Source organism: Canis lupus, chromosome 34 (genome assembly GCF_003254725.2).
Source record: "Canis lupus dingo isolate Sandy chromosome 34, ASM325472v2, whole genome shotgun sequence".
Lineage (NCBI taxonomy): Eukaryota > Metazoa > Chordata > Mammalia > Carnivora > Canidae > Canis > Canis lupus.
In genome coordinates, this window is record NC_064276.1 from 25,035,308 (window position 1) to 25,050,459 (window position 15,152).

At 39.1% G+C, this 15,152-nt stretch overlaps 1 protein-coding gene across 6 annotated transcripts in view; it reads right to left on the reverse strand.

Annotated features, from left to right (window-relative positions):
• The window catches only part of ATP13A4 (ATPase 13A4), a 111,475-nt gene that overhangs the window by 65,527 nt on the left and 30,796 nt on the right, over window positions 1-15,152 (reverse strand). For all 6 annotated transcript variants that reach the window (XR_003127288.3, XR_003127287.3, XM_025425383.3 and 3 more), the window contains 2 exons: window positions 4,644-4,790; window positions 77-147 (listed from right to left, as the gene is read on the reverse strand). Coding sequence is in view for 4 of the 6 variants with exons in the window: in XM_025425383.3 (XP_025281168.1) it covers window positions 77-147; window positions 4,644-4,790 (218 nt within the window). In the remaining 2 variants the exon portion in view is untranslated. The remainder of the gene's footprint in view (window positions 1-76; window positions 148-4,643; window positions 4,791-15,152) is intronic.

Here is a 15,152-nt window from a genome sequence, read left to right on the forward strand (position 1 = left end):
TGAGAAAGACATATTTAGAAATAATGTTTTTGAGATAAATTTCTCTCTTTTTGATGAAACTGCCAAAACAACTTACCCAATTTTTTGGAACTGTCCTTCTAAGTTGTTCCAAACATATCTTATTTTCTGCACTTTTATGCATCTCACCTGCAAAAGAAATGTACTAAGAAAGTCTCTAGTATAATGATCAGTAAATACATAGAAGTTTAGTGGCTAAAGAAGTATCCGTGGAAGGAGCAAAGACAGAGCCCTAAAATACTTATTACGATTATCCTTTCCTAAATTACCCCAACCTTCCCTAATACACAAATGGCACTCTTTATTAGAAGTGTAACTTCAGTTGACATATATCATAGGCCTACTATTTGGATAAGCATATGAATAAAACTCAGTCTTAGCATTCCACTATTTGATAACCCAACAAGGGAAGAAAATGTTAAGTGGTCAACTCTTGTTTTCAGCTCAGGTTCTGATCTCAGGGCCCTGATCTCAGGGTCGTGAGATGGAGCTCCGAATTGAGCTCTATGCTGAGCGTGGAGTCTGCTTGAGATTTTCTTTCCCTTTCCTTCTGCCCCTCCCACTAGTGCTCATGTTGTCTCTCTCTCTCTTTAAATAAATAAATAAATAAATAAATAAATAAATAAATAAACAAACAAACATCTTTTTAAAAAGAGAGAAAACTATACCATACAGCCAAGCATATATGTGTCAAAGAAAAATATAATAAAGTAAAATTTACAGTATTAAAATAGAGAGAGGGCAGATGACCGAAGGCATCATAAAGGAGATGATATCTGAGCTGTGGCCTTGAAAGGTTGGAAGACTTTTGCTCAGATGAGAAGGGAAAATGGCATTTCAAAAAGATTATGCACAAGTTAGTTGTGCCACAAGTTAGTTGTGGGGAGGGGCAAATGAGTGGGCATTTTGACTGCAGACTGAGAATGAGGCTGGAAAGATAAATAAAGATCAGAGTGTACAGCCTTAAATGCTAGGATGAGGTATCTAGGACTTTTTCTTGTAGGCAATGGACTTGCAGAGAAAACTATAGAAGACACAATGACAAAGATTAGGCAGGCAGCAGGTTCTAGAAAACAGTGAGGAGGCTATTGCAAGAAAATGTGCTCCAGGAAGTGAGGGTCTGAGGGTGTGGGCAGTGAAAAGAAAAGGTAGGATTAAGGGTAATGGCAACTATGCATTCTTGTTTCTGGTTCCTTTAAGCAATTTTATATGCAAATCTGATTCTCCATTAACTGGTTATCAACTAAGCACAAGGAGATACAGCAAGACTGTCATACTGTTATGGAGCAACGGTTATAATCTCATTTTGTCCATTGGAATTAATTGTGAAGCTTTAAAAAATACTAATGCCAGGCAGCCCTGGTGGTGTAGCGGTGCAGTGGTTTAGCGCCGCCTGCAGCCCAGGGTGTGATCCTGGAGACCCTGGATGAGTCCCACATCAGGCTCTCTGCATGGAGCCTTCTTCTCCCTCTGCCTGTGTCTCTGCCTTTCTCTCTCTCTGTTTCTCTATGAATAAATAAATAAAATCTTTAAAAAAAATACTAATGCCTGGGTCCAGGCTCCCAAGAGATTCTGATTTTATTTGTCAAGGGTGCAACCTGGCCATAAATATTCTTAAATTTTCCTCAGATAGTTCAAATGTACAGTCAAAGTTAAGAAACAGTGTTCTTCCTTTTATAGCTACTCTGATAATTGTGTCCTTGAGAAATTCGAGTAAATTTCTCTATACCTTAGTTTCCCTATGAATAAACTGAGGCAACTGAGCAGATCATCTCTAATTTCCACTGCAGCTTTTCCGAGTATGTATCTATACCCATAGATAGTATGGTCCACATAATCGTTCAATTCTAGACCTGGAAAGAGCATATAGCTGAAACATCAGTAAATATTCTATACATTTTTTTTTAGTAAATAAGTGAATGAATGCTTTGTACAACCACATGACAACTACAAATAAAGGTTAAATTCCTAAGCTTCAAGATCTGAGTTACACTAAATGAAGCTTAACATTGTTCAATAAAGATATACGTGCATACAGGTGCACGCGCACATATACATATATACATAGTTACCTGGTAAGAGTGTTAAATGCTAGATGTTTTATTTTACAGAATTGATTTATTTCAGCAAGATAGGTTGCAAAATAACTTCAAAAAAATAAATCCTATTTTCCAATTTATTTTCAATGTATAAAATTGGAAGTGCACCGCTGCTGGGAGTGATTCTTTCTTCACAAGCTTCAAGTTGAAGGAAGGAAAGAGGGTATGAAGGTAGTCATGGCCCATGTAGGGATCTCACGCTTCTTGCCTTACACCTGCCATCCCTGTTCAGTCCCTGCAGTTCTGCAAGCAGAGCTGGACTGTACTCATAGCTACTGCCTGTTGAGTACTTGGGGGGCTTTTTATACATTCTCTCTGGTCTCTAGTCTTTTTCATCATCTTCTGGCAGGACAGGGGTTACTTTCACCTTCACTTCATCCTTGAGGTTCATTTTGATTTAATCATTTACCCACTATCACACTTATTAAGAAGCAGGGGTTGAATTTGAACTCAAACCCAACTGGCTCCCAAAGTCCAGTCTCTCAAGGGGCATGATGTTCATGCTAGTCTCAGAAGGTCTGGATAATCCCATTGTTGGCAGGTTTCAAGCTGTATAAAGTGAGGGTTGCCCCCTTTTTAATTCCATAGGTTCAAAAATCTAAGTTAGAACATTTTTAAAGGACAAGCTGTGGGAGAAAATGAGGCTCCTGCTCCATGAGGGAACCTAAATCCAAAGGACATGAAGGCACAGACTGAGACTGAGAAGCTTATAAAACATAATAGACACAGAACATCAGCAGGTGAAGGCAGCAATGATGGGGAATAAGAGGTGGCCGGTAAATTTTACCTCAGGCCAGAAAATAGAAAGTTCTATTATCTCCTGATAATTTCTTGAGGCCATTCCTCACAGAGTGAGAAGAATGACCCCATCATACACCTTTCAAATATCCTTACATTTTCCTAGCAAGAATCATCTCAGCCTGGAGTTGCTCTGCCTCCCTCATACCCTTCAGAGGCTCTGGATGCTGGTAAGAGAATATTAAGCACAAAATTTGCATGGGGGGGGGGAGGAGTTTACTTGCACATTTCCTGGAACTTCATACCAGGAAATAGTAATTAGGACATCAAGGGTATGCTGTGGGGTGACTCATCTTTCTGCTCAGAACCAGGAAGCTTGCCCCTGCCGAGGGTTCCTGTTCCTCATTTCTTGTTGGAACACATTGTGAGTGTCCTGTTTAACAGGTTAAGCACTGGGATTTAGTTTTGCATGATATCCCATGATGATCCTTAGTCTCCTCTTAGCCTGCATCTGTAAACCTGACAGAGCTCCTTGCCGCATGTCTCCAAACTCTCCCCGAAGGGCCCAAATGGTTGTCATGTTGGTACTGTTGCTCTTCTGACTGTCACCATCAGTATTATCATGGCTGAGCCTGTGGCACCTCCTCCAATTTCAATGAAGTTTCTGTCCTTTATGAATGTAACTCACACAGTTCACAAATCACCTTAATATCTACCTTCTCATCTTAAGTTTACAATGGCCTGAGAAACAGGCACAGAAGGAGTTATTGCTCTCATTTTATAAATAAGAAGTTCAAGGCTCAGAGAGGCAAACTCTCTAAGCCATATGTGGTAAATGAAGATATCAAGCCTGGTGCCAGAGTTTCCATTTCAAGACCTCTGACCTTCTTTACATTTTGTTTATTTGACCATTTCTTCATCTCATTGTCTACTTATTTGTTTGATGCAATTAAAGAACCTGGAGGTCAATAATAATCTGAGGTCAGGTCCATAAGATCAATTTGGGATGTCTACTTTTCCAGGTGAATAACCATGTGACAGATTATGCAATCTGTTAGTTGAAGGTGTTTGACCTCTTTTATTTTTGGTAGTTAAGACAATTGGATGATAACAATGGACAATAAACTGCTCAGTAATTGACTTTTATTATTTTTAAAAACTGACCTTGAGCTCATAAAACTGAACAGCTGTCTACACATGCATAAATTTAAGAAAAAACAGTCTGTCTTATAAAATGCTTTTAATATGAATGTTACCTAGTCATAATCTAAGTAGTACTAATTTAATATGGAGAAGAAGGAGTAACCCAAATACATTTGAATGACAGAACTCAAAATAAGATCATTTTGCAGACATAAGCAAAACCCCTGGGATGTTTCTGGGTGACTACCTCTACAGTAAGAGAAACCCTATTTCATAGATTATCATGTGGGACCTGATGCTACAAAGTGTTAATGTGTACTGAGCATTTACTATGTACCTGGTACCATATTGATCTTTGTATTCCTTAACTTACTGAATGTCATTAACGAACATTGGAGGTAGGCATTATCATGATAATTTTATATATGAGGAAAGAGGCTCAATAGAGTTTAGTAATGGATCCAAGGTTATACAGTTTAGAAAGATGAAGCTAAGATTTGAACTTAGTTCTAACTCCAAAGTACACATTCTTTATAATGTTCTCTGCATACTGTTGAAGATTGGCATGGTGAAGGATCTAAACTTATATTTTTTGGGTAAAAGATTAAATTTCTCTAACATCAGCAGTTGCCACAATTTACTTACCTTTAGGTCTGGCTTTCTGATGGCTCTATTTATGACGTACTCCTCATCTGTAATGAGAGGGTGGTCAGGAGTGACACCAGATGCGCCGTTTAATGATGACAGGTAGATCCACATTATCTTTTTCCATGAGTAAGTTTGGAATTCATCCTAAGGAAATAGACACCAAAACCCCCATGAAGTTAAAATAAGTCATTGGGCAAAAATTCAACCTAGGATACATCATTGTAACATAATCCTATAAACTTATGAAGTTAATAAACCTTCTACACAAAATTACATGCCCTTGAAAACTAGTAGATAAAAAGCCTTGAGGGAAAAAGCTTGTCATCATTTACTGAGGAATCTGGGTGTGAATATGAGATAATGGCATATATAATAAAACTCAAGGGTAGGGAGGTAGAGTCTCAGAAAAGAGCTAGTTATCCCCAGTATCCTCCAAGCTATGAGGCCACAGCCAGATGCAACATTTCACAGAAAAAAAAAAAAAAAAAAAAAAAAGGCAAACAGATAAGCACTCTAAAGGGTTTCTGCTGGTCTCTGAGGGTGGGGAAACCAGATCAATCAAACCATCCCAGTGTTTCCAGGCTTAACCTCAATTCTACCTCTTCTGGGACAACCCCTATAACACCATCTTGCTGGGGTGGGGGGTAGGGTCTATCATTGTACTGACTCCCAAAGATCCTAACCACCTTCTCTTGTGCTCCAAATCACTTTCTGCCTTGCATTCTCTTAGTTCATCCAGACCATCTGGAAGATAGAAACCATGTTTTATTGTCCTTTATATCCTCATCCATGTGGAAAACTGTGACCTGCCCAGTGAGACAGAATGAATGGATGTTTGCCCATGACTGAATGCATGGACTGCAGGTACCCAGAGGTGACTGTCCAAAGGTTAGCATGACTAGGATTGAAAGAGGTACCTTTTTGCATAAGCCTAACTGAAGCTGCTTCCCTTGAAGTTCACTGCTGACTTCATCATAGAATAAAACCAGAGCGAGTAGAACTGGATTAAGTAACAGGTACTACAATGGTACCTCAGAGACAGACATGGCAATAACTGTGGTTATTATTTGAATGGGCAAATGCTATGCGTAAAATCCACTAGGCTGACTGGAACACCACAGGAGCTAGGAAGGATGGCAAAGGAAGTCCACCCTGGGAAACAATTTGTTGTCTAAGGAATGCAGGTCAGAGCCAGGAATTGTCTCCACCAAACCCACATTTGCTGGGAAGAGTGTCCGAGCTGATGCTGCAAAAGGACAGAGAAGAGAAGATATACTCATTGTTGGAGCTAATCTCTTGCATTGATTCTCCTCAAGAGAAGCCCACCTTCATGGCTTTGCTCTTTTGGCTTCCTTATCTTGGAATACACGTCCTTCTCTATTCTCTTTAAGCCTTCATATGGCTAGACTAACCATCTCTTAGGGGTCAGCTCAAAGTTCACATCATAGGAACCTTTCAAATTTCTCTTGGTGATCTTTCCCCCAAACCATCGGGGTACTTGAAATGTTTACCACATTCTACCTTGCTGCATTCCCCTTTACCTGTCCAACCTTATCACTCTTCTTAGACTGTGGGTAGGGACTGCATCTGATGGGTATCTGTGCTCAGCCAGGCCTAACACAGCTTCTGAGAGACAGATGGAGACAGAGAGGTAGAGTGGGGGTGGGAGAAGAGAAGAAAGCAAAGCAAAGGGTGTATGGAGGAAAAGGGGGAAGAGGAGGGAAGAGAAGAAAAGGAAATGAAAAGGGTGAGGACAGGAGAAGAAAGGAAAGGTAAAAACAGAAATTTGAAAGTTAATGGATTAATTCTAAAAACCAGTAGACTTGGCTGTTATCCTCATTAAAAAAAGATATTTATCTAAATCAAATTAAACCAGATTTGGATGGTGTTACCTTCAGGGCCTAAAAATGACTGAAGATGGCTAAATTTCTAATGGCTGAGCCACTGAACTGGGGGACATCTTTTAGGTACTGTGGGACAGGCAACAATTCCATAGGACATATCTTGACATTGACATAGTTTAGCATCATACAGCTTTGTCTTTGACCACTTCAAAGGCAGTGTTGCTGTAAGGGGATTTTGTTTGAGTATCTAATAATAATAAAAAGTGTTAAAATTTATTTAGCACTTCTGTTCCAGGTGCTCCAACAGCAAGGCTCAGACCAGACCAGTCTGGTACAGGTAGCAAGGACAGGACCAAGACTTAAAGCCAGGTCTTCTCACTCCAAATCTTGGCTCCTTTCTCTTTGTTTCAACATTGCCCATGGTTTCTGTGGCTCATGTAGGATGACAATTACCCTGAAATCTGCACCATATAACAAATAGCATCCAGTTTCTCATAATCTCTGCTCTTTTGGCATCAGAGAATCTGATTTCTAAAACCAAGCTGTCACCCTTTGGCCCTGTGTGACAGCAAACAGACCTCTAGACTATAATGTCTAAAAAATGGAATGGCAAAGTAGAACACTGGAGCTTCCAAGCTCCCCCAGGTCAGTGTTAATCCAATGTAACAACTGAATGCCTTAGTCTAGGTACATATGAGACCAAAATTCATCTATATGCCTCCATCTTATTATATAAGCCGTATTATAATTAAATAAAGGTGTTTGGATATATTTGCCTTTAACTTTATTTCTTACCATCCCCTCTACCCTCCAAGCTCTATAACCCATAATTCTATATAATGAAAAGTATAATTCCTTTTTTTTTGAGAGACAGAGAGAGAGTGCACACACACACAAGCAGGGCAAGGCAGAGGGAACCCCACTCCAGGCTCAATCTCACTACCTGAGATTATGACCTAAACTAGAATCAAGTGTCCAGTGTCTGACACTTAACCAACTGAGCTATCCAGGCAATCGATATAACACAAACTATAATTCTATAGGTTAAGTAAAGATACCGTAGTGAGATAACCATTTTTCTTAGAGTAGGTAATAACACTGACTTTTCTATTATTTATTGCTGTGTTAAACACTGTAAAATCATTCATATTTTTAAAGAAATTTACCCAACTTTTTAAGAAAAAAAAAAAAAAGCAAGCAAAGAAATGGATGGAGAAGTGTGTCAGTGTGAGATAGTCACTCTGTATTACATCATCACCTTCTCCCAGCTTTTGGTTTGATATTGTCCAACATGGAAAAAGCACAGGCCCCTTCCTTAGCAGACCTTGGTTCTGAACCATCTTGAAATCCTTGTAAGTCTCTGAGCCTAATTTTCTGCATCTTGAAGTAGGGATGAGAATACCACATTTCATGTATGCTTGAAGGATTAAATGCAATAATACATAATGCACCTGGTCTAAGGTCTGGCCTGTAGCTGAGTACAACAAATGCTCGCTGGCCTACGGCTCTGTGCCTCATTTTCAACATGTTGTTCCTGAGAGCTTTCTGTAAATAAGAACTCACTTTACCTTTGAGGAAATGTGAGAGTCTCTGAGAGTCTTTCGATTTATTTGTCTTTTTGGAAAAAGAAGCAGTTTTACCTGGAAATGGCTATCCCACTTCACTCTGTTTCCCAGCTCTCTCAAGCAGTTAATGATCCATAAGAGACTTAAGTGCACCAGAGGAACTACCACTTTAAATAACTGCTTTGTAATGCAAATAATCCAAACTGTTTGCTGGGCGAATCCAGACTTTTAACACCTCAAGTCTCACTGAGCAGGCTTTACTACTTTTTTTAGCAAGAGAATTAACCAGATCAGTCCCTGAATTCTTAAAGTAGAATTTAAAATAATTCAAGAGTGCATTTCAAAGAACTGAATGTGCACAGGGGACCTTTGTTTGACCTGGACAGAAAGGTAGGGGTGGGGGAAACCTGGGCATTTTATATTTCCTGTGGCCTTGCAATTTCTGAAGTTTGAAATGCCAGGCTAACTTTTACATTTGTGCAAAGCAAGTGACCTTGCTTATCTTTGTACAACTTTTTGTAATACACATCTTATCTGTTAGAATTTTATTTATTTATTTATTTATTTTTTTAATTTTTATTTATTTATGATAGGCACACAGAGAGAGAGAGGAGAGAGGCAGAGACACAGGCAGAGGGAGAAGCAGGCTCCACGCACCGGGAGCCTGACGTGGGATTCGATCCCGGGTCTCCAGGATCGCGCCCTGGGCCAAAGGCAGGCGCTAAACCGCTGCGCCACCCAGGGATCCCTATCTGTTAGAATTTTAAAGTAGTGTAATGGTCACTCTAAGTTCATGCCAATGCTGTGACTTACCTCCTTGTGTAGGAGTTTGCTCACACAAAATGTACTTCCGAGCTTGTCTTAAGAAGAGTAACCCGTTGCAAAGCTCCAAAGAGATATCAGGAGGTCAGTACTTTTCACTTGGAGATGGATACAATTGCAATGCAAAAAGCATGAACTCTTCCTAGTACTTAGAGATTTATGGATAAACTAATAACTTATATTTCTCAGGTTCTTTCTAAAGTGCTGTGCTGCCTTTACAGACCTTTTACTTTGGCAAAATACTATTCTTTCTATATTTAGTTATCACTTTTTTCTTTCCTTTCCCCCTCCTGATTATACCCACCGATACTCTTGATGCCTTGACCTCATATTCCCAAAGTTGCTTAGCTGGAAAAAAGTTGACATTGGCTAGAATGTAGTATTTAGTTATAAAATAAAGAAATAAAGTTCTAAATATTGAATAAGTCTCACCCTAATTATTGTCTCAGCACTCTTGGGATATGTTGACCAAAAAAAAGGCATGGGGGAGGGGCAGTGGATGTGGTGGTAGAGAGAGTGGACAAAGCAGGAAAGTTATATGACAAAGCAAAGGCTTTATCTATGTTTGAGGGTGGGAATGGAAATCCTGAACAATTCAGCATATATTTTTGGAGAGATTGAATATTTTGTAATGAACATTTTCTGAGGGAAGAATGGGTAGTGAGTTAGCTGGCTCATTGTCTGAAATATCTGGAGATGAATTTAATCTATAACAGGCAAGTTATTTACCCACTCTCCAGTCACCCTCCACTTCCTCTTCTTGTGTTAAGTGGGGCTAACAGTCGTATCTGCCACATTGTCATGAGAAACAAATGAGACTGTAGGTGTAAGGTGCTTTGGTGAAATCTGTGCCTGGCATGTAGTCATTCCAGGGTTCTTGGTTACTACACACTTTGTAAAACCAATTTAGACTTTTTATTTGTTACTTCTTACTGAGCACTGCATTTCCAGATATTTTAGACAATGAGTCAATTGAACCCCATCCCCCAGTATGACTGCATTTGGAGATAGGGCCTTCAGGAAGTAATTAAGATTAAGGGAGTCATAAGAGTGATGTCCTAATCCAATAGGGTTGGTGCCCTTATAAGAAGAGGAAGAACCAAACCTGTCCCTCTCCCATGTGAACACAGAGAGAGGGTAGCTGGCCATTTGCAAAACAAGAAGAAAGATCTCCCCAGAAACCAATCCTACCAACACTTTGATCTTGAACCCCTAGCTTCTAGAACTGTGAGAAAATAACTTTCTGTTGTTTAAGGCACCCAGTTTGTGGTATGCTATTATGGCAGTGTGAGCTAATGCATTACTCAAAGTAGGTCAAGAGCAACACAGGGAATGAAACCAAGGCACTCAGGTTCCAGACTCTACTCTTCCACAGTTTCACACTATTGCCTCGTGGAGTCTACTTGCTGGCCAGGGGACAATAAGATCTCCAGTTCCCACTCCAGTTCAGCTCTTGATAGAAGCTTTTCTTTCACTGCTTACAGCTATGGGACCCTGAACTCTTCTTTGAACTCTCTATGCTTCTATCTGCAAAATGGGGGAAAAGAAATCTGTACCGGAGAAGACTAAATGAGGCAACATACATGCAAACATCTCACAGAATATAAATCACATTACAAATGGCCCTGTGTTAGTAATCACAACTGTATGGTACGGGCAGAAAAATAGACACAAAGATCAATGGAACAGAATAGAAAACCCAGAAATAAACTCACAATTATATGGTCAATTAATCTTTGACAAAGGAGGAAAGAATATGCAATGAGAAAAAAACAATATCTTCAACAAATAGTGTTAGGAAAATGGACAGCTACATGGAAAGAATGAAACTGGACCTCTTTCTCACACCATACACAAAAATAAATTCAAAATGGATCAATGGCCTAAATGTGAGACCTAAAACCATAAAAATCCTAGAAGAATGCACAAGCAGCAATTTCTCTGACATCAGCCATAGCAACATTTTTACTAGATTTGTCTCCTGAGGCAAGAGAAATAAAAGCAAAAATAAACTATTAGGACTGCATTGAAATAAAAAACTTCGCACAGTGAAGGAAATAATCAACAAAACTGAAAGGCAACCTAGTGAATGAGAAAATATATTTGCAAGTAACATATCTGATAAAGGGCTAGTACCCAAAATACATAAAGAATTGGTAAATTCAATGCTCAAAAACCAAATAATCCAATTTAAAAATGGGCAGAAGACATGAACAGACATTTTTCCAAAGAAGACATACAGATGGCCAATAGACACATGAAAAGATGCTCAACATCACTCATCATCTGGGAATGCAAATCTACATCTCATTAACTATAATGAGATATCACTTCACACATATCAGAATGGCTAAAATCAAAAACATAAGAAATAAGTGTTAGTGAGAATGTGGAGAAAAAGGAACCTTCATACACTGTTGGTGGGAATGCAAACTGGCGCAGCCACTGAGGAAAACAGTATAGAGGTTCCTCAAAAATTTAAAATAAAACTATTCTATGATCCAGTAATTGGACTACTAAATACTTACCAGAAAATACAAAAACACAAATTTGAAAGGATATAGGTACCTCTATGTTTATTGAAGCTTTATTTACAATTGCCAAACTATGGAAGCAGCCCAAGGGTCCATTGATAAATGAATGGATAAGGAAGATGGGACACACACATACACACACACACATGCATTTGAATATTATTCAGTCACCAAAAAAGAATGAAATAAGCTATAGTTACTGTTTTCAAAAACCCTATAATCTAATAAAAGAAAAAAAACTATAAAAAAGGAATGAAGCATAGTGGGAAAAAACTCAAGATTTAGAGCGTCAGAAGACAGGTGCAAGTTCTTTGTCTACACTATTTCCTTTTCCTGACCGTTTCCCATGTGCTCCTTCCCACCAGCCATCATCACCTTTAGAGCTCAAGAAAGACTTTCTTGACTTAGTCAAAGCCCTATTTTACAATCCTACCATAACCATGAGCCTTTCCTAAGTAGCACTTATAGCAGTTGGATGTTCACATTTATTTGTGTAGTGATCTAATGAACTTCATGAGGTCAAGAACCCTGATTTTGGGGGATCCCTGTGTGGCTCAGAAGGTTTAGCGCCTGCCTTTGGCCCAGGGCGCGATCCTGGAGTCCCGGGATCGAGTCCCACATCGGGCTCCCAGCATGGAGCCTGCTTCTCCCTTCTCCTGTGTCTCTGCCTCTCTCTCTCTATGTCTATAATAAATAAATAAGTAAATAAATAAATAAATCTTAAAAAAAGAACCCTGATTTTACTACTGTTATACTCTACCCCCTGCCCATGAGCTACCACTATGGCTGGCACACAACCTGTGCTTATCAATTTATGAAGGGGGGGAAGGAGGGAAAGAGGGAGAGAGAAAGAGGGAAAGGAAAAGCCTGGGTGACATTTACTAGGTTTACTAGACTGCAAAGATATAATCTGTATCCTCATCTGTAAAATAGAGACAGGTGATAATGCCCTTTTTCCAGGGTTGTTATGAGAATTATATGAAATAGTCAATGAGATGCTGTTTTATAAAATATGAAATGAATAGCATTTTAATACAAGGCAGATTGCAAAAAGCATTATAGTAGTCAGGAGTGAAAATATGGAGCCAAAAGAGAATGAAGGAAGGTAATTAATTCCCCCAAAATTGAGTCAGAGAATGGATCATCAATGGAGAAGGAGGTAGATGGCTGAGGGATGAGAGGCTTTCATAAATAGAAGTAGAACACCTACTTTCTATATTCACTCTATAGAAAATGTGTATGTGCGAATACGTGTGTGTGAGCGCACGCGCATACATGTATGAGCTGATTCCTCACCAGAATATCATTCTACTGGACAGAGATTTCCATCTGTTTTGGTTACAGCTATATTCCCAGCACCTATAACAATGTGTGGTATGTGATTGGTGCTCAGGAAGTATTAAATGAATGAATAAATAACTGAATGAATGAAAAGGACAAAGAATAGCAGAAGAAATGCTATGAGTAAAAGCACAGACCAAAACTGTCTGGATCCCTTAGGAAATGGTGTTGATATGAGGCACCTGGGGCTTGGAGAGACCAGGCTGCAGAGGAGAAGGGAGAGATAAGTCAGAAATCCAGACACGTGAATACAAACCCCGGTGGCTGAAGAGCATCCAGGGGAGCTAGTGGACTCTCGATGCCATCTGCATGGCTGATTTGCAGAATTTCTGAGTTTTTAAACTAAAGCCCCAAGCAATGACACCTTTAGGTGAAACTGAGGGGAAATGCTCCCCACGGAAACACTGAAATGAAACACCCTGACTCAGCCTACTAACCAATCCTCACATCCTCCTCTGCACATCATGTGTCTTTGACAACATGACATATGACAGGGAAGGAAAAAAAAAACGCATCTGTAATTATAATAAAGATGAAAACCATGGAAATCATCAGGAGCATCTGAATTCAAAACACCAATGAATGTAAATCATGTAATTTGCATAGAAATGTGGCCACCCTACAGATATCAGTTAAAATTCAAAAGTAGATGAATAATGAATAAAATGCCACTTTTAAAATTATAAAATAGAAGTGTAGTTACTCTTATATTTTGGAAAAATCCCACTCTTAGAAGTGCTTAATAAGAGATGGGGAACTGAAAATAAACGGAGTGCTAACGACTTTTAGTTAGTACATCATGGCACCCCCCCTTTTTAATGTTAAGAAATGACTACCTAATCAGTATCTGCGATAATGATCCATAATCTTACCAGTGTGAGATTGATGATAAATACCAAGTACTGATTTTTTAATAACATGAAAAATAGATATACAACACATTTTCAGGTAAGAGTCTTTTTAGCCTTAATGGGAAATTCTTATAGTCCAGCTATTATAATACAATTCAAATAAAAATTTTTAAGGTGTCATTTAATGCAAATAACCTAGCCTCAGATTTTTAAGCTATTGGTGCCCAAAGCTTATTTCTATCTAAGGTTCATATAGTAAGAATGTTTGATATAATTGAGTTCTTGTCTAATTACATAAAGACTAATTTAGAACCTCATTTATTTGGAGAGTCTCTGGCATAGCAAATCCATTTAAAATGACACATAAGAGGAGGTAATTAAAAATTAAAGTTGAAATCAAGATGAAAAAGGAAAGATTGAGGATGGTTTAGACTGCTCTGATTAGTTGTGGAGGGCAGTGAAATGGGAACGGGGCTTAATCGGCTTTGAAAGAGACAAAGAAAGAGGAGGAGGATGGAACACAGTACCCTAAGGCACCAGTCTTCTTAAAATTTTCCAATATGTATCTGGTTGCAAAGCTGACCACATGCAACCAGGAGAGATGATTGTTTGAGCATGGATGATGAATGAGTACTGGGGATTCACAGGCACTGGACCTCTTCCCTATGTCTCCCATCCTGGAAGGAATGCTCCTGACTAAAAACGGGAGGACACAGTATCCAAACAATCAAACAATTCTATGTGGTGCATTTAGTCTATAGCAGGTTCTTTTGTATAACAGCCTCTTTTATATAGCAAGTTCTCTGAGCTGCTTCAGCAATAATACACACACACACACACACTCAAAATGGTCTTTGATCATGTATTTTACAGTTTGCAAAGGGCTTTCATATACATAACCTCACTTCATTCTCACATCAATGCAAGCGAGAATGAGTGCTTTTTCTAGCCTATTTTCCAAATGGAGTCCTGAAAGGTTGGGTAACACTCCTGAGGTGTAACATACTTGGGGTGCTAGGACCAGGAGTCAAACCTCTTGACTCCGAATCCCAAACTGCACATTCATTCCCTGTTGGTGACAACTTGTTTATTTCTCTTACTGGATGTTTCTTTCTCTTTTCTTCCTCTTCACTTTCCCTTTATCCACTACCCTCCAGTTTTCTCACTTTCCTCCCTTCCCTTGCCATTTTCTTGCTCATTTCTTCCTATTCCGATTTGTGCCTTGACTCTGCCAGCAATCTCAAAGAGTACAATTTGGCCGGCCAGCCATTCTCAGGTCCAAAGAGTCTGGTGGTACACTCTGAAAGGGCAGAAAAGCTTTTCTGTTCCTGAAGTTATTTCTGCTGCAGCAAGAGCATTGCCCCCTGAGAACAACAGTAGAACTTGGAAGGAGGTTCCTCCAGGGTCATTGTTATAAGACTGTTGCTTACATCTCCTCTTGCTGTATTAAATAGTGTGTTTATTTAGAGAGATTACTATATATAAAAATAAGCTAAGAGCCCAGCAGAGGTTGATTTATCAAAATGTGGTTGTCATTCTGGGTCATTTG